Source organism: Panicum virgatum, chromosome 6K, assembly GCF_016808335.1.
Source record: "Panicum virgatum strain AP13 chromosome 6K, P.virgatum_v5, whole genome shotgun sequence".
In the NCBI taxonomy this organism is placed as follows: domain Eukaryota; kingdom Viridiplantae; phylum Streptophyta; class Magnoliopsida; order Poales; family Poaceae; genus Panicum; species Panicum virgatum.
In genome coordinates, this window is record NC_053141.1 from 25,262,713 (window position 1) to 25,284,482 (window position 21,770).

Consider the following 21,770-nt stretch of genomic DNA (forward strand, 5'->3'; position numbering starts at 1 on the left):
CCCAGATTTATTCCGGATCGGAAACTACTTGCAATAAAATAAACTCACAATACATACAACAAGAGACCCGGATTCATTCCATGTGGATTGATTTCGGGTCTCTTGTTGTATCTATTATGAGCTTATTTTGTTGCAAGTAGTTTCCGATCCGAAATAAATCCGAGTCTCTTGTTATATCTCTTATTGTTTCTATCATTCCGGGCCAAGAATAAAACCGTGTGCAACCGAACAAGCCCTCGTAGAGTGGATAATTCGGGGCTGTGTCCGTGGTGCTGATCTGCTTTCATCTATTTGGCAGGACTCCGGCTGCGTTTGGAGCCGCCTTTTAAGCCCTGCCAAAGAGGCTCTCCGTGTGAAGCGACTCGGGGAGCCGCCGAGAAGCGCTTCGTGTGAAGCGGCTCGAGGAGCCGCCCAAAAGCCCTTCCAACGAGGCGGGCCTTCGTGGGCCGCGGGATTGGTGGGGCAAACCTGGCATGTCGAAGGTCCCCACGGCAGGCGACACAGCGCGGCGTACTCTCACCAGGAGACATATCTGGTGCAATCACGGAACTGGTGAAATCACTGTGCAATCAAACTAAAAAGGTCTTCAAAAAATTCTGAAAAAAATCATGAATGTACATCTCGGTCTACCCCATCTACATATAAATTTCCACGATCAAATTCATCTTACACTTGCAGTTACAAAAAAGACAAATTTTCTGACAATCATTAACGTTCAAATGCAGCCCAAATTTGTCTTTTTTGTAACTGCAAGTGTAAAATTTGATCGTGGAAATTTATATGTAGATAGGGTAGACCGAGATGTACATTCATGATTTTTTTCAGAATTTTTTGAAGACTTTTTTAGTTTGATTGCATGCTGATTTCACCAGTTCCATGTTTGCACCAGAAGTCTTCACCAGTCACCGCCTTGCCCCGCGACTGCGACGGCGGCGAGCGAGCCACGGCAGGAAACTCCCCGCCCCGGCTTCTGTAGGGTGAGTTCGATCCCTGCGATTTCGACCTCGGATTAAGCTCGATCCCCCTCCGCGTGCTGTCCTCGCACCTCCTCATTACCTGGGGATTTTTGGTGGGTTTCGTTGCGCGTTTTGGGGCGGATAAACTTCGGTTTGTCGCTCCGGGAAATTCGGGCCCTCTGATAGTTGCTAGTTTCTTGCGGATTTCCTCGATTGATTTTGGTGACTGTGATTTCGCGTCGCACTCCGCTTGGCGGGTTGCTCCTGCCGAATTCCCCTTGTGTTCGAGGGAATTTATCCGAATCGCGGTTCGAGATCCAGTCTGCCATCTATCACCCCGTTCCTGCGCGCCTAATATTTCCCATTTCCAGATTGGGGAGGCCACGGCTGCGGCGGCGCCATGATGTCCTCGGACGACGACGACGTGGAGCCCCGGCTGAGGGCGGTGCAGAGCTACTACTTCGTCGACGACGACGACGCGCCCGTCTCCTTCGATGTGCTGCCGTTTCAGTTCGACGCGGCCGAGGAGGTCCCCTCCTTCAAGAAGGACGTGTACCTGCGCGGCCTGGCTGACGGCGGCCTCCAGAATGTCTACAAGCAGGTGGTGGCGTGGAAGCTCGGCCTCGATGGTGACTCGCCTATGATCACTGTGCTCTGCACGGAGGGCAGCTGGATTGCGCTGCTGAAGCCGAGGCCGAGCTATGAGGAGACTGTCCGCCCCGTGCTGGTCACTGTGGAGATGCTTCACTTTGTTCGGAGGAGCCCCACGGTCTCTGAGGAGAATATGTGGGGTCACCTTGGTCGAGTTTTCGAGTATGTGCTACTAGATCTTTTTTTTTTATTGTCATGGTGATTATGAAGCAGATTAAGATTCTGAGGGTGTTCCTTTTTGTGTCACAGTAAATATGATGTTAAACCCTCCGAGGATGACGTTAGGAATCATGTAAGGCTAATAAAACTATTTTTTGACAGAGACCCTGCTATAGCGAAATCACAGGTATGTAGTTCTTCTTTTTCTTGTTATATAATCTAGACTTCTAGTTCATTTTAGTGGGCTTGTCTTTAGCTTTCAGTTCTTGTAGTCCTTAATATTTACTGGTAAATTCTTGTGCACGTGTATAAAGGAAAATTCTGGTACAAATGCAAAGTACTGTCATCTTGAATAGTATGAATTTAATTTTGTGGGTCTGAGGCATTCTGTTGGATTTGTTTTCACCTTTCTTTACCATCATGAAGGTCTTATCTTGAGATCACTATCACCTCCACTTTGCACTCATTAGGCATGCTGTTGTATTTTATCACCTCCTTCCCTCCCCTCATGATTCACAAATCTGTTTTAGGTTACAATTGTGATACTAGAAAGCTAACTTTATTTTTGTGGATTAATGATTTAGTTGTTATATGAAAAGGAATAGTATCAGACATGATCTTAACTTCTGCTTATGATTAAAAAAAGGGCGTACCCAGTGCCGTAGGCTTCCCGCACTATGCGGGGTCTGGGGAAGGGTTGTTTTTAAGCCCCAAACCTTACCCACACAAATGTGCGGGGTCTGGGGAAGGGTTGTTTTTAACTTCTGCTTATGATTATCAAAGGTTAAATATTTGATTTTGTAAAAGGAGCATGTGTTGATTGCAACATTTACCAACTTATAACCTTAACATCATGTATGTCTTCGCTATCGGTATGATTACCTACTTTTGATTCCTACTGCTTACAATACGCCGACTTAAATTTTGATGAACTTTGGCAGACTTTGCAACTATTCATTAAAGAGGAATCTATGGAAAAGATTGATGAGGTAACCCAGATTATGTCCATATTGATAGTTCTAAGTATGGAGACCATGCATCTAAATCTAACCTTTGTTTCTTTTTCTTTGAATTTCATTTAGGCTGGTTCAAATGATCTAGACATTAAACAACCATTCATTGCTGATTATAAGGAAAGAGAGGAGGTGGTTGAAGATGACAATAAGCAAGAGTCTAGTAACGATGATGATGATGAAGAGGATGAAGATGATGGAGATTTATTTGATTCAGTTTGTGCTATCTGTGATAATGGAGGGGAGCTCTTATGGTAAGCACTTTCCTATTTTAGTAGAAGTATTTATATTCTCTAAAGAGAGAATTGTGTGGATGTTTGGGTTAATCAGGTGCTGACTGTTTCAAACATACTAGTTGAAAGTTCCAAGTTGTATTGGAAGCATCTTGTGTATAACTTTTAACAGCTCAATGCATTTCATGATCTTTGAGGCTTCTGTTAGAGGGACATAGGGTTGTTGCTCAAAGTTTATGTTTGCCTAGACACAATGCCTGCATAAATAAGCTATTTGATGTTTCTAGTCATATTCATTATTTTAGAACTTCATTGCTACTAGCAGTTTCTAATATTGCTCGGTTCTGCTTAGACCCAACATGAATGATTGTAACTAAATTCTCCATCGTGATCTAATAGTTCACAGTTTCCATAGACATTCAGATTCAAATGGGTTGTGTAGGAAGAGTCCTCCTATCTTATAAAGTGAAAAGGTTCAGTTTATCACTATCAAGTGGGCACTGCAAATTCATAGCATTAGCGTTATAGGTGACAAATAGGGCATCTACATTCTGTTCAGGATCTGTTATGATTAGTGGTAGAAAAAACTATATTAGAACATTGTCTATGGGTTTCTATGTTAAATTTATCCTGGGACTGTAGATATAACACTTCAAACAACGAGTTAAAACTTAAAAGGAATAAAGAAAAGCTTCTTTGTCTATTACCAAAACATGGTATTTTGTGGGAGCTACATAGAGACGAAGACCGTTATCAGCTATATGCTCATTTTAACTGAATAAGGTTGCGCCGTTGAGTTTATTTCATCTCTAGCATTTTCTGGCCTCCCAATTTGCGAATATCACATTTTAAAGAGTATTTTTTTAAAAAAAACCCCACTATTTTGACACATGTTGTAGAAAACCACAACTTTTGATGCCCATTGCACAAACCTACAGCTATTTTAACACTTACTCCACGAAACTACACTATTCACACTAAGCTACAGGTTGACATCACGGCCCTACCTTATGCATGCCATAGAGGCTGATGAGTTGGCCCATGTTGAGAAAGTCGTAGCTTTTTTTTATTATTGTTAACCAACATGCTGATTTTTTGGTTTCTCCTGATATTTTAATATGACTTTTCTTCTTTCTGTAGCAACCTTGCCTACATAATTGCATCTGTGTTCCTATTTAATGTTTATTTGCCCTATGCTTTGTATTGATCAGGATGCTCATGGGTTTTCAGTGATTCTGTCTTATGTTTGTGGTAGCACTGAATCCTCCATTGTACAGCACTTCTGGGTTTAGTACTCCTGGCGTTCTGTGTTGGCTATTCACATGCTTACCAGCAAGCTTTGATCTTCACCTCAGCTTCAATTATCTTCTACATCTTGATGGTGTTGTAGACTCATAGGAGAGTAGTTGTTTGTGTAATGGGTGTGTTACAGGCTCTCAATTCTGTAACACTGGGATCTCTTCCCCTTTTTTCTTAATATATTGATACGCAACTCTCCTGTGTATTTGAGAAAAAAAAAGAACTCACTGGAGCTGACCCACAAGAACTCACACACACCAACTTGATACATGCATGCACCCACATGTACTTTTGCCCTATCTTCTAACATAAGTACCGACTTGAACTAAAATGCATACTATTTATTGTAGTATCATAGTACTCATTCATGGCCATGATGTGATGCTGCTGTTTGTGTACCTGTGGCATCATTGAGCACAATCAGGTTCCCAGACATATTGTAGACATCTTGTACAGCTGGATCACCAAGGTCTCCTTTTCCTTTATTCACTAGTATTATAGCTGCACCTGGCTTGCCTCTTCTTACGGTACCTTTGATGATCCCATGCCAGCCTTTGTGGGCACCGCTGCTGCCTTGCTTGCCTAGCATCTTCGACACCAGTGTTGTCGATTTGTAACCTGGCGCGGCATCACTAATATGATCATGGCATGCTGCCAGTATTGCTGCTCCCGGACGTAGCACTATCCTCCCGATTGCATCATCTTCTGCATCTTGATTTACTCTGATGCCAACTTTTGGCTGTTAAACATGAGAACAAGAGAAGTAGAGAACACATGTTTGCTTTATGCTGTGATTGCTTAGTTCCATCTCCTTTTTGTCACGTTATATAGAACACGAGCTGTGTTGTTTCATTAAGAAGGGGAAGTGACCAAGCACAACCCCAACCCACCCAAAATACATTTGCAACATATATGCCACAGATAATCAAAAAGAGCCACCAAAAACACAAATGCACATTTGCTTATCTAAGCCAGACCCATCCTACTGTGCACACATGATGGACTCAGACTCCCAACATTTTCTAGCATGTGGACTCATGCAACATTTCAAGTATGAACCCATGACTAACAAAGTTAACATACTAAACAAAACAACTTGATATCTTACGGAACCACCGAACCAGTCATGTGAGGACTCCATACATGTAGCTCCTGCCACACTGGACACCTTACCATACTAGCTACAAATCCTTCTTGCATCGCACTGTTGGTTGATAGTGGTTGACTGTAGTTCATTTGATCCAGCTGTCGTGATATTTGATTGACATGACAATGGAATTTAAAAAGATAAATCTAAATGATGTGTGCGTATAAAATGTTATTTACGGGATTCTGTTCCGGTGGTACACATTGTCATGCAAAACATGAATTATTGTTTCTATGTATTTCACCAGTAACATGCAAATCACCTTTCTTGAGGGATAAACCATGCATACTTAACATACTTTTCCAATATTCTAATTACACCACGATTTTACTTGTTATAGCTGTGAAGGTTCATGCATGAGATCGTTTCATGCAAAACTAGGAGACGGTGAAGATTCTTACTGTGCAACATTGGGGTACACAAAGGCAGAAGTTAAGGTAATTTTTAACTTTGGCGGATAAAGAGCACTCGGATTCCATTGCTGCCCCCCACCCATTTTCAGATACTCAACTGTAATTGTTTGTAGGCTATAAAAAATTTCCTGTGCAAGAATTGTGAGTATAAGCAGCATCAGTGTTTTGTCTGTGGAGAGTTGGAGGCTTCAGATGGAACAAATGCGAAGGTATATGGCATAATGAAACAAAAGGCATTATAAGCGCACTACAATTATTTAAGCCTTGCTGAAACAGTGCATACATTGAGTCATCTTTTGGAAGCAAAATGGTTGTCATCGTAGAAGCAGGAATATAATGAGCTTGTTCGATCTTTTATGAAAGTTACTGCATCATTAAAAGGTTTATACTGTCATCAATCGTAGCACTTATTTTGAGCATTTCCATACCCTTAAATACGGTTATGGCCTGTGTCGTTTAGTTACATGTTCACATCCATAAGTCAGTTCGTCATAGCATCTATTGCTATTCACTACTCATCTTCTTGAACTCCTTCACTATCTGAATGGAAGCATATTCCCATCTGTTCTTTCCTTGCTCTAGTTTGCTGCAGTTTTAGGCATCTTGTGATGTGATGTGATCTATCTTCTTCCGGTCTGTTCACTGTTTGGACCAAATGTTTTCCTTGGTTCCTTTCTTGTTGTTTTGAAGCCTAAGAAGCAGAGAGATGGCTGTATCCCAGTACTGCTCAGGCTAAGTTGATATTGCATGGGCTGTGGCTCCTTGCTGTTCATAGTGTTAATATTTAGAGTCCAAATACCCTTTTGTAACACAACAATTTCTATCAGCAATCCAGCATTGCTTTTGATGGTGAGTCATGATCTCACCAGGCATTGTCTTGATGCTTCTGGCACCTGTTATCAGAGACAGGAGTGTATATGTCTATTTAGTAGTTATCTTTATCTTTACATTTATTGTGGATTTATTATCTAAGTGAACTAGGGCATTATACCTTTACATTACATTTTATAAAGTGAGGAGCACCTACTTGAAATTTTAGAAGTTTCACTTGCTAAAGTGTCACTTCCAGGAACTCTTCTAGCTTGTAGATGAATGTGCAAGCTGAAGAGATGCCAATATTTTTCTTGATAAATCCTTTATTCTTTGTATCTTCTTGTTTCAAATTCTTTTTAAAATCTTCTGACACTTCCATTATTCTTTAGGTGTTTCTTTGCAATAACGCAACATGTGGGCACTTTTACCACCCCAAGTGTGTTGCACAACTACTTCATCCTAACAGCAGGAATGAAGCCTTGGAATTGGAGAAAAATATTTTGGCTGGGATTTCATTCACATGCCCTGTGCATTGGTGCTTTCAATGTAAAGGCTTAGAAGACAGAACTCAAGAGCCGCTGCAATTTGCTGTTTGCAGACGTTGCCCAAAATCTTACCACAGAAAATGTTTGCCAAGGTGTAATTTATATTGTTTGTTCCCTGGACCAATTTATTCTTAACTTAATAGAAACATGAGATGATTTTATCCAACTGAACGTTGAAATTGTTTCATAGGGAAATTTCATTTGAAGATATTGATGCTGAGGGCATCATAACACGAGCTTGGGAACTTTCAAAGAGAATTCTGATCTACTGCTTGTATGTAAACATCCTTGTCGATTTTTCTGTCCCAATGCACATGAAAATTTCAGTCATAATTGATCATAACTAACATTATTTCTTCCTTTAACTTCTCGCCAAATATCTGCCACAATTTCTTATAAAACTCTACATATAATTTACTGCCACAGGGACCATGATATGGACCTTGATATTGGAACACCATCCAGAGATCATCTAAATTTTCCTCGTATTTCAAAGCCAGTGGATTCGGTCAAGAAGAAAGTTAAGGAACTAGCCAAGAAGAAAAGGAAGGTTTCGGACGACTATGTTAATGACCCTATGCAGAAATCTTCTAGAAGTGTTGGTATGAAGGGTTCATTTGAACAACCTGGTTTTGAACCTGAGAAGAAAAAAGCTAAAAATCTCAGAAGAATGATACATCCTGATGAACCTGCAGTCAAGCATGCTGCTCTTGTGAGTAGTCTAAAACATGTGAAGGGAGAGGAGCAAGAGTTGGAGAGTTTGTCTTCATTGGCCACAGGGAAAACACCCCAGAGCTCATTTCCTGTTATTGATAGTGATACTGAGAAGAGGTAACTTGGGTCCACCATTTCTTATAAAAAGAAACTATTATAGCAAGGCACTAGAAAATGTTTTGTTTTGCAAGAGCACATGTTGCCTAGATTTCTAGCTAGCAAAAACTCCTTTAGCTAGTTCATAATCCAACAATTCAAGCCTCCTTTCCTTCTGACTATCAGCAAAAGAGCCTTTGGATTTGTCCAGACTGTGAATTTGATCCAATAGGCTATGTATGTCTAGGCTGCCTCGCCTTAAGACCATGTACAAATGAGAGTATTCAGTGGCTCCAGGGTACGATGTTTCGACCCAGGCCCAGTCCTGACTGAACATGATAGTGTTAACCCTTTCAGTTTGTTTCAGGATGAGCCTGTATTGCTCAGGCTACTATGTAATCACTGTTTGATGAAAAATAATGAGAAGGCATCTATGATTTTTTTTTTGCATATTTCTGTCTTTCTTTTATGGTTCCCCAGGTATTGCTGATTCCAGTGTGCTTTTATGTTTTCTAGCTATACCATTTTTGTGAGTTAGCTCATTAACACCTCTAATCTAGGACCACCCAGATACAAGGGTATATTCATGAAATAAAGAGGAAAATGCTATCTTTTATAATGTGAAACCTGTTAATTCTCCTTATTCTTATGTATATTAAAATATAAGAAAGCTTTTTACCTTTATGATATCTGAATCTGTTGCTGTACTATTTAGAATTATGAGAATGAAGAGAATTTTGCGGTAGATTATTCAATACAAAATGTTTGGGATGTAACATGCTGAGAATCATTCTGAATTGAGGTATAGTATGGATAAAAACTATGACAAAGATGAAGATTCCTGTTGCCAGTTATGAATGATGATTCCTTTCTATTGTATCATAGGGTGCTAGCTTTGGTAGAAAAGGAGGTTTGTTCCTTGACATTGGACGATATCTCTCGACAGTGTGCCATTCCTTCAACTTATACATCCTCCGGCCGGCAGATTGACAAAATCATTGCACGGGGCAAGCTTGAGCGTTCTATTCAGGTACCCCAAAATTCAAGCTGTGAAAACCAGTATATCCAATGTTGGTCGATTCTTCATGTATGGATCTATGACTTTTGTAGGCGGCAAAAGATGCTTTACAGAAACTGGAACATGGGGGTACCATTGATGATGCTAAAGCAGTATGTGAAGCTGAAGTCTTGAGGCAATTAACAAGGTGGAATGTATGTAGATACTGGCACTTCATGTATCATTTGATGATGGTCATTCATAACCTGTTCCACTTTCTAAATCAGCCTTTTTTGTTAAGAAACAATGCATTTCCACCATTCAATAAATAACCTATGAAAGAGCAAACAGGCAATAGGTTGTGTTAAACCCTTTTCAGTTGCACAGCATAAGGATGGTCTCCATTTTCTTTATGGGTTTAGTCAAGCAAATATTAAGTTACTATTGCATTTATGCTGCACCAAACATTTCTAGTGGTTACTCCCCTGCTCACAAACCACTATCATCCAGCTGCATTGATGCCAGTTTCTCATAAATCATGTGGCTGAACTTATTTAGATCTCTGATTGAACTGGTTATGTAGAAATAATAAAATAGACTGGTCATATGAAATGATGCACAATTCTTCAACAACTATTTTGTGATAAGAATTTCGTTGGGTTATCTATAGATTTAGTAGTAGTTGGCCAGTGCAAGTCTCATGAGTTGCAACTTATTGTAACTGTAGCTACTTGTTGTACTGATAAACTATTCTAATACAATACCATCCTGTTACCAGAAAAAGCTAAGAGTGTACCTTGCACCATTCATTCATGGCATGCGCTACACTTCATTTGGTCGGCATTTCACAAAGAAGGAGAAGCTCAATGAGGTACATTTATATCCACTACTCAAAGCATTGCAATTGCATGATAAGTGGGAACCTTTAACTCTTGCATTCTCAAATATATCACGGTCTGTACTTTGATGAAATGAAAGTTCTTTTGTCAAATAGGACAATATTAGGTACTCAATTTAAGCAAAGATAGAAAAATGCAGTCCCTACATTGTGGTCTGTGCTAACTTGAGATGACTGTATGGCGGTGAACAATCGAATGGTTGACCACAAAAGAAAAGTTCACAAATGTCATTCAATATGAATGATGTGTGATTAAATGTGTGCATCCAATACAAGTACTTCACTACTTCTCGTATGTACATTTAAGCTTGTTCGACGCATCCATTTCAAAGACATTGAGTAATACATGTTTTTGTGAGCATTGCATTCGGTTGAAAGTCTGAAATTTTGTCTGTTTATTTAAATTTATGCAAATTCCATTTGGACATCGCATGCAAATGCTTCTATGCATGTTTAGTAACTGCTGCCTGGTGTATTCAACTATTTGGGCTCCAGTAGATTGACTAGATTCGTAGGTGTAACATCAGCTAGCTGTGATTTAACAATGATAACATCTCTCCTGAAAATAGCTTAAAGAAACCTCTTTTCAGTTATCATATAAACAAACATAATAATTTGTTCCTTCAGTATTTTCATTTTATGCTTTGTTAATGTTGTTTTGTTTTAATATGTTTCATACTCACTTTCTTGTTGCAGATTGTTGATAAACTTCAGTGGTATGTTCAACCTGGTGACACGGTTCGTTCACCTTGCGACCCCAAAGGCTCACATGCTTGCACTGACATTTTGTGAATCAACCAAAATTGGTAGCCTGTAAATCAGAGATGGGAAGTAGTGTAAAATTTGCAGGGCTCAATTTATTTATACTTAAACGCTTACAACTATTGTGATAAGTCATCTTTTGTTTCTTTTATTCAGTCAACTGAGAAACTGGCTTGTCAGATAAATGCTCCTGTTGTTGTTATTAATGTTATTAATTCAGTACTCTGCCATCATTTTTTGCAGATTGTGGATTTTTCTTGTGGTCTCAATGACTTCAGTCAGTTTATGAAAGAAAAGCTTGATAAGGTTGGCAAAAAATGCAACTTCAAGAATTATGATATTGTTCGACCAAAGGTAAACTTGGTAAACTGTACTCCATTTTATAAGATCATGCTTGAATGAATAACCCTTTGAAAACTTGTTTATACTCCCTCCGTTCGGAAATGATCTACATATTTTGACTAGAGAAAGTCATTCGAAGTAAAGTTTGACTTATTAATCACTCTTAGAATATAATGTCAATTACGAATAACTCAATGTCATCTCAAAACCTCTTTGAATACATATGTATTGACATAAATTTTATAAACTAATTATACATATAATTTAACTAATTATTAGTCAAAGTTTATAAAGTTTGACTTTCTCTAGTCAAAATATGTAGATCATTTCCGAACGGAGGGAGTATTTTACAATTACATTACAAGTATATTTGGTAGTATAGGAAATATCGTCGGGGAGGCATCTTTGACCCCCAGATCTTGTACCCCTACATATTCACCCCCGAATGCACTACAATCTACTATTTCCATGCAATCTATCCTTTGTGCTATCTCTATTGCTATCAAGGGGTGCCTCAGTAGAGGTTCAGAAAGTAGTGGCCCAGTAGCAATTTTCTTTTTGTGTTAACTTTTCATATGGTCTTCCTACTAAAAAAATGTTGGTCGAAAAATGAGTCAAATCCAGTAGTAACGTATATTCTGCTTAAATTGGAAGATAATTTGAGTCTGCAATTTTGTTATGTTGGAAAATGCAATTGATTGAACTGAGTGAGACTTGTTCTCTAAGGTTGATCGGTTGTTCATTTCAACTGAGTTGCATCACTCCTCATGCCCGCGATGATAGATGCAATGCATCAAGACTCATGACATCCTGGAACTTATTGTGTTACTTGTGAGTGTTGGAGTATATTGAGCCCATGTGTATAGAGGCCCATCTAGAGGCCCATGTATAGGTTCTATATATACCCATCCATCTAGGGTTGGAGGAATACACTAATTATTCCCGTCATTATGGTATCATTAGCCTAGGGTTAGGGCTTCTCTCCTTCCTCTCTCCCTCCCAACCTCCCAGCCGCAGCTCGCCGCTGCCGGCCATGGCCGGCCGCCGGCGCCGCCGGCCCCCTCCCTTCCCCTCTCCTCCTTCCCTCCCCTCCCTCCCTCCTCTGCTCCGGCCGCGGGGAATGCTGCGCCGGGCGTGCCTGGCGCCGCCGCCGCCGCCTGGTACCAAACCTCCTCTGCTGCAGCCGCGCTACGCGCGCGGGAAGGCCCGCGGCCGCCCTACGCCGCGGTCGCGATGGCCGCCGCCGCCGGCGCAGGCCCTCCCGGCGCGGGCGTCCCACCTCCTCCCGGCCCAGATCCCACCCTGCACACCCCTGCCGCCGCCACTGCGGGTGCGGGCGCAGGGGGTGCGGGGGGAGCTGCGGCCGTCGCCTCTGCCGCCCAGCGCGCCCCTGCTGCCGCGGACGCCGCCGCTGCTGGCGCTGGCACGGGGGGCGCGGGCGCAGGGGGCGCACAGGGGTCTGCAGGGGAGCCGTGGACGTCGCCTCTGCTGCCCAGCGCGCCCCTGCTGCCGCGAACGCCGCCACCGCTGGCGCTGGCACGGGGGGCGCGGGCGCAGGGGGCGTGGGGGGTGCTCCCGGCCCCCTGCAGCCCCTGCTGCAGCCGCTGGCCGGTGATGCGGCCGCCGCTGCTGCTGCGGCCCACCGCGCCGCGATCGCTGCAGGCAAGCAGGCCACCACCGCCGACACCGCCGGGCTCGATCCCGCGTGGTTGGGCCTCGGGATGTCCCCCGCGGATGCGCCGCTCTCCGCCGCCGCCTTCCGTGGGCAGCAGGCCGACGCCGCCCTCGCCGCGACCCTCCTCGCCGCCAAGTCGGAGGCTTCGGCGGCCCAGGAGCGGGTCCGTGTGGCAGCCCTCGCCTGGGAGCGCGAGCGCGCCACGGCCGACGCCCTCGCTCTCCGCGTCTCCTCCGGCATGCCCGTCGACCCCGAGCACGGAGCCTCTTCCTCCCACCAGGCCCTGCCCGCTGGTTCTGGACCCCGGTACGACCCGACCGACCCCATGGTCGCCCAGCTCCACCTCCAGGCCGCCGGCGTCCAGAACATCAGGGCCCTGGTCTCCGTCCTCCTCGACCCCGCGTCCTCCTCCTACGGCCGCTGGCGGGACCAGGTCCTCACCCTCCGCCGCTACGCCCTCGACGACCACGTCCTCGTCGACTCGCCGATCGAGGAGCGTGACGTGACGTGGCTGCGCCTCGACAGCGTCGCCCTGTCCTGGATCTTCGAGACCATCTCCCTGGATTTTCAGGACCTCGTCAGGACACACGGCGGCACCGCGCGGCAGGCCTGGGTGGCGCTCGAGGGGCAGTTCCTCGGCAACGCCGAGTACCGCGCCCTCCAGCTCGACGCCACCTTCCGCACCTTCGTGCAGGGGGACCTCTCCGTCGGTGAGTACTGCCGGCGGATGAAGAGCATGGCCGATGCTCTTCACGACCTCGGGGATCCGGTGTCCATTCGGGTCTTGGTGCTCAATGTTCTACGGGGACTGAGCAGCACCTACGACCACCTGAAGGGTTGGATCGCCCGCCAGAGGCCTTTCCCCACCTTCCTGCAGGTCCGGGACAACCTCGCCCTCGAGATCACCAGGGGTCTCGCGCCCGGATCGTCCTCGCCCACCCCCGCCGCGCTCGTTGCTACTCCACCGGCCTCCTCCGCTGCTCCTGCCACCTCCCTCCTTGGTGCTGCTCCCGTCGGGCAGACTGGAGGAGGGGGGGCGTGGACGTCGCCGACGACGAGGTGGTGGTGGTGGCACTGGTGGCCCTGCTTCTGGTAGCACCGGTGCGGGTGGGGGCCGTCGGGGCGCGTCGGCTCCCGCTCCGGCTCCTGCTCCGGCCCCTACCGCTGGAGGTACGCCCTGGCCATCCTTCAGCAACCCATGGTCAGGGCGCATCTCGATGTGGCCTTTCTAGGGTCCGAGAGGACCTCGTCCTCAGCTCCAGCCGGCGGCCATGTTCACTGGCGCTGCTCCACTCTTCGCGCCGTCCTGGACCCCGCCCTCTCAGCCCAGCCAGCAGCCGACCTGGCCTGGGGGGTGGGACCAGGCCGCTCTGGCGCAGTCCTTCAGCACCATGGGACTGACGCCGCCGACCAGCACCGAGTGGATCGCCGACTCGGGCGCCTCGTTCCACACCACTCCCGATGCTGGTATCCTCTGTTCTGTCCGACCCCCACACTCCTCTTGTCCTTCTTCTATCATGGTTGGTGATGGGTCTTGCCTTCCTGTCACCGCCGTGGGTTCTGCTCCTCGTATTCCTAATGTTCTTGTTGCTCCTCAAATGGTTCGCAACCTTCTTTCTATTCGCCAGTTTACTGCTGACAACTCTTGTTCTATCGAATTTGACTCCTCTGGTCTTACTGTGAAGGATTCGGCTTCCCGACGTCCGCTCCTCCGATGTGACAGCCCGGGGCCCCTTTACACTCTTCAGCTTCCTGCTTCCGCTGCCTCACCTTCGGCTTCTTCATCTTCTGCTTTTGCCGTGATGCCTTCTTCCACTACCTGGCACCGCCGGCTTGGTCACCCCGGCCGCGACGTTTTGGCTCAGCTCCGCCGTAGTACCGGTGTTCCATGTACTAGGGCTCCTGCTGAGCACCTCTGTCATGCGTGCCAGTTAGGTCGTCATGTTATACTTCCGTTTTCTGTTTCTTCTTCGCATGCTGCGCATGCTTTTAATCTCATTCACTGTGACCTGTGGACATCTCCTGTACTCAGCATGTCTGGCTATAGATATTATCTGGTCATTGTTGATGATTTTTCTCATTACTCTTGGACTTTCCCTTTGCGCGCCAAGTCTGAGACCTTCCCCACCCTCCTCCACTTCTTTGCCTGGGTGTCCACTCAGTTCGGCCTCACCGTTAAGGCCGTCCAGTGTGACAACGGGCGGGAGTTTGATAACTCCACCTCCCGGTCTTTTTTCCAGTCTCGGGGTGTTCAGCTGCGTATGTCTTGTCCGTATACCTCTCCTTAGAACGGCAAGGCTGAGCGGATGATTCGCACGACGAACGACGTCGTGCGCACCCTTCTGATCCAGGCTTCTCTCCCCCCGCGCTTCTGGGCTGAGAGCCTCCACACTGCCACCTACCTCCTCAACCGCCTTCCGTCCACTGCTTCTCCTGCTCCCACACCACACCACGCTCTTTTCGGTACCCCTCCTCGCTACGACCACCTTCGGGTCTTCGGGTGTGCGTGTTACCCTAACACCTCCGCCACCGCTTCTCACAGGCTGGCGCCCCGCTCGACTCGTGTGTTCCTCGGGTACTCCCCAGACCACAATGGGTACCGATGCTTTGACGTCACCTCGCGCCGCGTTATGATCTCCCGACACGTCGTCTTCGACGAGTCGGATTTCCTCTACTCCACCTCCACACCTTATTCTGATCCCGAGCTGGCGTCTCTGTTTCCGACTGACCCGGTGGTTCAGCCACCGTTACCTGTATGTCCTTTTCCTGCAGGTTTTTCCGGCGCACCGGCACCACTTCCGGTGATCCCTGCTGCGCCGAGCGCGGCCCCGGTGCCCGCGGTCGCACCACGCGCGGCCCCTGGACCTCCGGTCGTGCCGCGCACGGACCCGGTGTCTCCCGCTGCGCCACGCGCGGCCACGTTGCCTTTCCCTGCACCTGAGCGGTACGCTCAGCCGGTGCAGGTGTACCGGCGTCGCTCGGCGCCGAACCCGGCGAAACAGCGGTACGCTGAGCCGGTGCAGGTGTACCGGTGTCGTTCAGCGTCGACACCGGCGCCGCCTCCTGCTACGGAGGCTCCTGCGACGCCGCCACCGGAGCCGTCGCCGCTGCCGTCTCCTCCGGCTCCCGCTCGAGCCGAGCTGGAGGTGTACCACCCGCCGGTCATCCATCGGGATCCTCGGCATATCCATCCCATGGTGACTCGGCAGATGGCGTCCCAGGCCGCGACTCTCTCCGCCGCCGAGGGAGAGCCGCGGGTCTCTCCGGTACCCTCCTCTGTCCGCGACGCTTTGCTGGATCCTCACTGGCGTCGCGCGATGGAAGAGGAGTACGTGGCGCTTCTTGCCAACCAGACATGGGACCTCGTGCCGCGTCCGTCTGGTTGCAATGTGGTGACTGGCAAGTGGATCTGGACGCATAAGCGTCGGGCTGACGGCACACTGGAGCGCTACAAGGCTCGCTGGGTTCTTCGGGGATTCACTCAGCGGCCTGGTGTGGACTATGATGAGACCTTCAGCCCGGTCGTGAAGCCCGCTACGGTGCGCACGGTTCTCTCGCTTGCGCTCTCGCGCAATTGGCCTGTGCACCAGCTGGACGTGAAGAATGCGTTTCTTCACGGCACATTGTCAGAGACTGTTTACTGCTCTCAACCTGCGGGATTTGTGGACTCGAGTCGTCCGGATATGGTCTGCCGGCTCAACAAGTCTTTCTATGGGCTGAAGCAGGCTCTTCGGGCTGGGTACTCTCGGTTTGCCACGTTCATGATGACACTGGGGTTCACCGAGGCCGAGTCTGACACGGCTCTCTTCATCTACCGCCGTGGGGATGAGACTGCCTATCTGCTGCTATATGTCGACGACATTGTGCTCACAGCTTTCAGTCAGCAGTTACTTCAGAGTGTCATCTCTCTGCAGCAGGAGTTCGCTGTGAAGGATCTCGGTCAGCTCCACCACTTCTTGGGCGTCATTGTGGAGCCTCGCCCGTCTGGTCTTCTCCTTCACCAGTGGCAGTACGCCCTCGATATTCTGGAGCGAGCTGGGATGACTGATTGCAAGCCCTGCTCCACTCCGGTCGACACTCAGGCGAAGCTGTCTGCTAATCTGGGTGCTCTGGTGGATGATCCTACTGCCTACCGGAGTCTGGCCGGCGGTTTGCAGTACCTCACCTTCACCAGGCCGGATCTCACCTACGCTGTTCAGCAGGTCTGTCTCCATATGCATGATCCCCGGGAGTCACACCTTGCTGCGCTGAAGTGTTTCCTCCGGTACGTCCGTGGCACTGTGGACCTCGGCCTGATACTTCACCGCTCGTCCTCTGCTGAGCTGGTGGTTTACACAGACGCTGACTGGGCCGGCTGCCCGGACACTCGTCGCTCCACCTCCGGCTACGCCGTCTTCCTGGGCGGCAACCTGGTCTCCTGGTCGTCCAAGCGACAGCCGGTTGTCTCCCGCTCCAGTGCCGATGCGGAGTACCGGGCTGTCGCTAACGACGTGGCGGAGGCGTCCTGGCTACGGCAGCTCTTGGCGGAGCTCCACAGCCCGCTCGCCAAGAGCACGCTCGTCTACTGCGACAACGTCAGCGCCGTGTATCTCTCCACCAACCCCGTCCAGCATCAGCGAATGAAGCACGTGGAGATCGACCTACACTTCGTGCGCGACAGAGTCGCCATCGGCGATGTTCGGGTACTCCATGTCCCGACTACCTCCCAGTTTGCTGACATCTTCACCAAGGGGCTGCCCTCGTCGACCTTCTTCGAGTTTCGATCCAGCCTCAACGTAGCCGGTAGCTAGTTGTGGCTGCGGGGGGGTATTAGCCCTTTTGTGCACTACTTGTACTCTCATTTTGTCCAGTCCTGAACACCGCTGCATCGGTTGTTCAGACTGCGGGGGGTGTTAGCTTTCTTGTTGTCCAGTCTTGAACACCGCTGCGCCGGTAGTTCAGACTAGGGGGGTGTTGGAGTATATTGAGCCCATGTGTATAGAGGCCCATCTAGAGGCTCATGTATAGGTTCTATATATACCCACCCATCTAGGGTTGGAGGAATACACTAATTATTCCCGTCATTAGTGAGAAGTGCCATTACTTGACTTTTCTTATTATCCCCTTTCAAGATTTATTTTGCATGCTTACTCAAAGCAATTGTGTCTCACATTTATAATTGAATACATTTTCTACATGGGTCTGACATAGCAAGCGGCATTTTGCAGAATTCTTTCTGTTTCGAAAAGAGGGATTGGATGACTGTGCGTCCAAAGGAACTGCCCCATGGATCTAAACTAGTATGGATCTTTTCTCTGCACTTAAAGCTATTGAGAATTCCAATTTTGATTATTTGCAATGTTGCTCAGAATTATGATTCTAATCGACCATGACTGCCGAGTCCTAATAGACAACATTACTACATTATTCAGGTCCACTTACTAATAACAATAGAATAATATGACACCTCTTTTTGATTGCTGATGGTGATAATAAGCTGTTCGCCATGGACAATGTTGTTTTGATCTCAGAATCTTTTAAGCTCAATAAAAATAAAAATGAAGATGATTTATGTCCGGGATGAGTGTGCATACACTGGCAGTCAGGCCATCCAACTTACCACCTCCCATGCTGGATGGATTTTATGCTTATTGTAGATTAATGGATGCCTAAACAAAGTCTATAATCTGTTCGCTCTCAGATTCGGCTGTTGTTTTGATTGCTGCAAATTCTTTGTAAACTTTTGTATTTTATTAGTCATAAAACATGCATTTGTTATTGACCCTTGGGCAAAATAATTTCATACTTTTTGATTTGCACTTTTAGTTTGTTACCTTTTCTTTTCTTTTTGCTAATTTATCCCATTCCAGTGGCTTGTATTTTCAATGCAATTTTTACTGGTATTTTTGCAGAAAATTTTGTAAAACCAACACTGTTTTCATAACGGTCCACAAACTTATGACATTTTGAGTCAAACTTTTGTTCATTTATCACAAGCATAGCAGTCAAGAGTTTATAATGTTTGTTTATATTGTTTCTTTCTTCCCCTGATATCTTGGCTCATTCAATATTTCACTATTGCCAACAAAGCATTACACATGTGCTGGCAGCAGTGTGTGTTTCAAAAGACGCTGTGTTCTCCTGTGTATCTGAGAGAAAAGGAAGATGCTATGTGGTTGTCCAGCTTCTGCCTAGCACCTAGCACCTAGCACCTAGCTAGGTAAGCAGTGCCAGGTACTGCTTATGTAGCTGAGTGCCCTCCAGATGGCATGTTAAATGCACCAGATTTGAACAATCTTGTACCTAGTTGCGCATAGTAGCACATTGCTTACATATGCCAATTCCCTCACAGTCAGGGGGGCAAAGTCACCACCTGAACTTTTTTTAAATAGGCAATTATGCCCGTGCGTTGCTACGGACAAAGTTGGTATAAGTCTCGGATATGTTTTGGTGCCCTGCGTTAATTTGTAGGGATCTACATAATTGAGTCGTGGACGGAGGGGGTTGGTCCGACTCGAATATAGGATGGACTAAGGCCCACCTATCAATAATACGAGACGGACCAAACCAAAAATTTAGGTGGAAACCTTACTCGCTTTAGAAATAGGTATAGATATAGATATTGGCAACAGTAACTGATTGGTAATGTGATTATCATCTGCAGATAGGCCGTACTAGTAGAGAACTAGCAGCACAGGATCAATGCGTATATCTTTTGTAATGCTTCAATTTATCATGTTCTCTTGATTCTAGATGTGTGAATATAAAGTATTTTGATAGAACACCGAGAGCTTGATGACAGATGCTGTTGAATGATGGCGTTAATGTGTTCAGACTGTGGACTTTAGAATATGTTTAAAAAGGCTACATATTTTGATATTTATGTGGACCATCGGAAGGTGCTTTCTGTATTATCCTTTCGGAACATATAGACATATAGCGCTGCTGATTTATTTAAGAAACAATTATTCACTTCCAAGAATTGTATATCCCACAGATTCAACAAATTTTCATGAAACTTATATTCTGCAGATCATGGGCCTTAATCCTCCTTTTGGATTAAAAGCAATCCTTGCAAACAAATTCATTGACAAGGCACTGACTTTCAAGCCAAAGCTCATTATACTAATTGTTCCCAAGGAAACTGAGAGGTATAGAAATATTTCTTGGAAATTAGTGTAAGACATATTTATACTGACACTTATTTTCCCTTCATATTTCACCTGTATCCTTGACATTATCAGGTTGGATCAAAAGCAACCGCCTTATGATTTGGTGTGGGAGGATGCTGAAAGTCTTTCTGGGAAGGTACGAACTTAACCAATAAAACAACCACTCTCCTGCTTCATGTTTTAATTGACATATTCATGTGTTTCAGTCATTCTATTTACCCGGTTCGTTGGATGTGACTGACAAACAAATGGACCAATGGAATGTATCCCCACCCCCACTCTATTTATGGAGCCATCCCGATTGGACACAGAAGCACAGGAGAATAGCTGAGGAGCATGGTCACTCCACATTGAAGGTTGTTTCCCGCACCAATGGAGTGGATTGTCTTTCATGATATTCCTACATATAATAACTGTGAATTTCCTTTTGAGCAGAATGGCACGTATGGGACTAGGAATGAAACCTACATTGGTGAGGACACAAACTTTGTTGTTGAGAGAGAAGAACAATTAAATGGACTCCCTCCAGAAAAGCATGTAGAAGTTGCACGTGAGGGAAAAAAGTTTGCTTCGAGAAAAAGAAATCCATGTCAAGCAAATCAAAATGGTGTTCATCATGAAGCGAGAGACTCTCATTCTGGCTACAAAGTCCATTACAGTGAAAGAATAGAAGGAATGGCCTCACATACCTCCAGAAGGGTAACAGAATCGGAGGCAACAGGAGATGCTACGAAACCAGATTCAGACATGAGCATCTCACCCTCTGACTCTAGGAATACTCAGTATAAATCAAGGAGTGATTCTCCAATTTGTAGTGAATATCCCTCTCAGGGAATGGCACATCAGGACAATTATTTCGGTAATCCTGCCCAGGAGCCCAGCGCATCTCCCCTTGAGAGGGTACCCTATGAGGACTACATTAGAGATGTCGCCGAATATGGAGTTGCATCTGTAGAAAAGCACCTTGCTATTTCTGCTGATAATATTGGTGCTGGCTTGAGGATGCACAGTCCTCATCTCAAAGAACTGAATGGGGTCTATGATGGTGGTCCAAATAGTAATTTATGTCCAGCATCTGGTGGAACTGGTGGCAGCTTTTACAGCAACCAGAACTTAGAAAACTGTCCAATGGATTACAGCATGGAGAATACTGGCTTTGCTCAAAGGAATGCTGTTGCAGGAATGTATGATGGACGTATCAGGGACAAACATACCCTATCGGAGGTAACTGCCACTGATATTCGAGCACAGATAAGAATGTACGGTGGACAAACAGGAAGTGATCGCCCCCAGGCACCCATGAACCCTCCTGCCACTGATATTCGAGCACAAATAAGAATGTACGGCCGACAGGACACACAGACAAGTGGATACCCTGGATCTGCAGACACACAGTCGACTTTAACTTCCTCCTTGCATGGAGTTTCGTCTTTGGGTTCGTCCATGATGGACATGTATACTCCCTGCCCTCATCATGAAACAAACTATACAACAGGCCTGTACAGTGTTCCTGGCAATAGAAGCAATATGACACCAGATCCTTTCAACTTCACCTCTCGGCAGCAGTATCCATACCCACATCCTGGAGCTTTCGGTGACTGGCATGGCTAGTGACTAAACTTTTGAAATTTCCATAGGATGCTCTTAACTGGCATTTGTGTTTTGTATGTAATATAGCGTGAATATGAAAGAACCCCTAGGATGTTAAAATTAAAAGGTTACTATGTATAAATGGAGAAGTTGGTTAGTGGTTCCATTTTGCGCTTAGTTATAATCTTTGAGCTTCATCTATGGAGTAGGTGATTGTACATGGTTTTTTTTTCCTTCTATAATTTTGTTGTGGAGCAGGTGCGTGGGCTATATTTGGTTTGTACATGTACTCCGGTTGAATGTTTGAATCGTATTG

At 46.2% G+C, this 21,770-nt stretch overlaps 1 protein-coding gene across 1 annotated transcript; it reads left to right on the forward strand.

The window, feature by feature from the left end:
• Window positions 1-870: 870 nt before the first annotated feature.
• Window positions 871-21,651, forward strand: LOC120712096 (protein ENHANCED DOWNY MILDEW 2-like). Its single transcript, XM_039997813.1, has 20 exons — window positions 871-977; window positions 1,328-1,769; window positions 1,857-1,953; window positions 2,708-2,755; window positions 2,849-3,033; window positions 5,799-5,895; window positions 5,985-6,080; window positions 7,074-7,321; window positions 7,420-7,503; window positions 7,656-8,060; window positions 8,925-9,069; window positions 9,150-9,251; window positions 9,815-9,907; window positions 10,631-10,672; window positions 10,940-11,050; window positions 17,921-17,992; window positions 19,725-19,843; window positions 19,937-20,000; window positions 20,071-20,220; window positions 20,300-21,651. Exons 2-20 carry the CDS (start codon window positions 1,357-1,359, stop codon window positions 21,473-21,475), a joined length of 3,747 nt encoding a protein of 1,248 aa, XP_039853747.1. The 5' UTR covers window positions 871-977; window positions 1,328-1,356; the 3' UTR covers window positions 21,476-21,651.
• Window positions 21,652-21,770: the final 119 nt, after the last annotated feature.

Coding starts and splice junctions, on each gene's coding strand:
- LOC120712096 (XM_039997813.1), top strand. CDS start 1,357: ATGATGTCCTCGGACGACGACGACGTGGAGCCCCGGCTGAGGGCGGTG. Junction 1,954..2,707: donor CTGCTATAGCGAAATCACAG/GTATGTAGTTCT, acceptor GAACTTTGGCAG/ACTTTGCAACTATTCATTAA. Junction 19,844..19,936: donor GTTCCCAAGGAAACTGAGAG/GTATAGAAATAT, acceptor TGACATTATCAG/GTTGGATCAAAAGCAACCGC.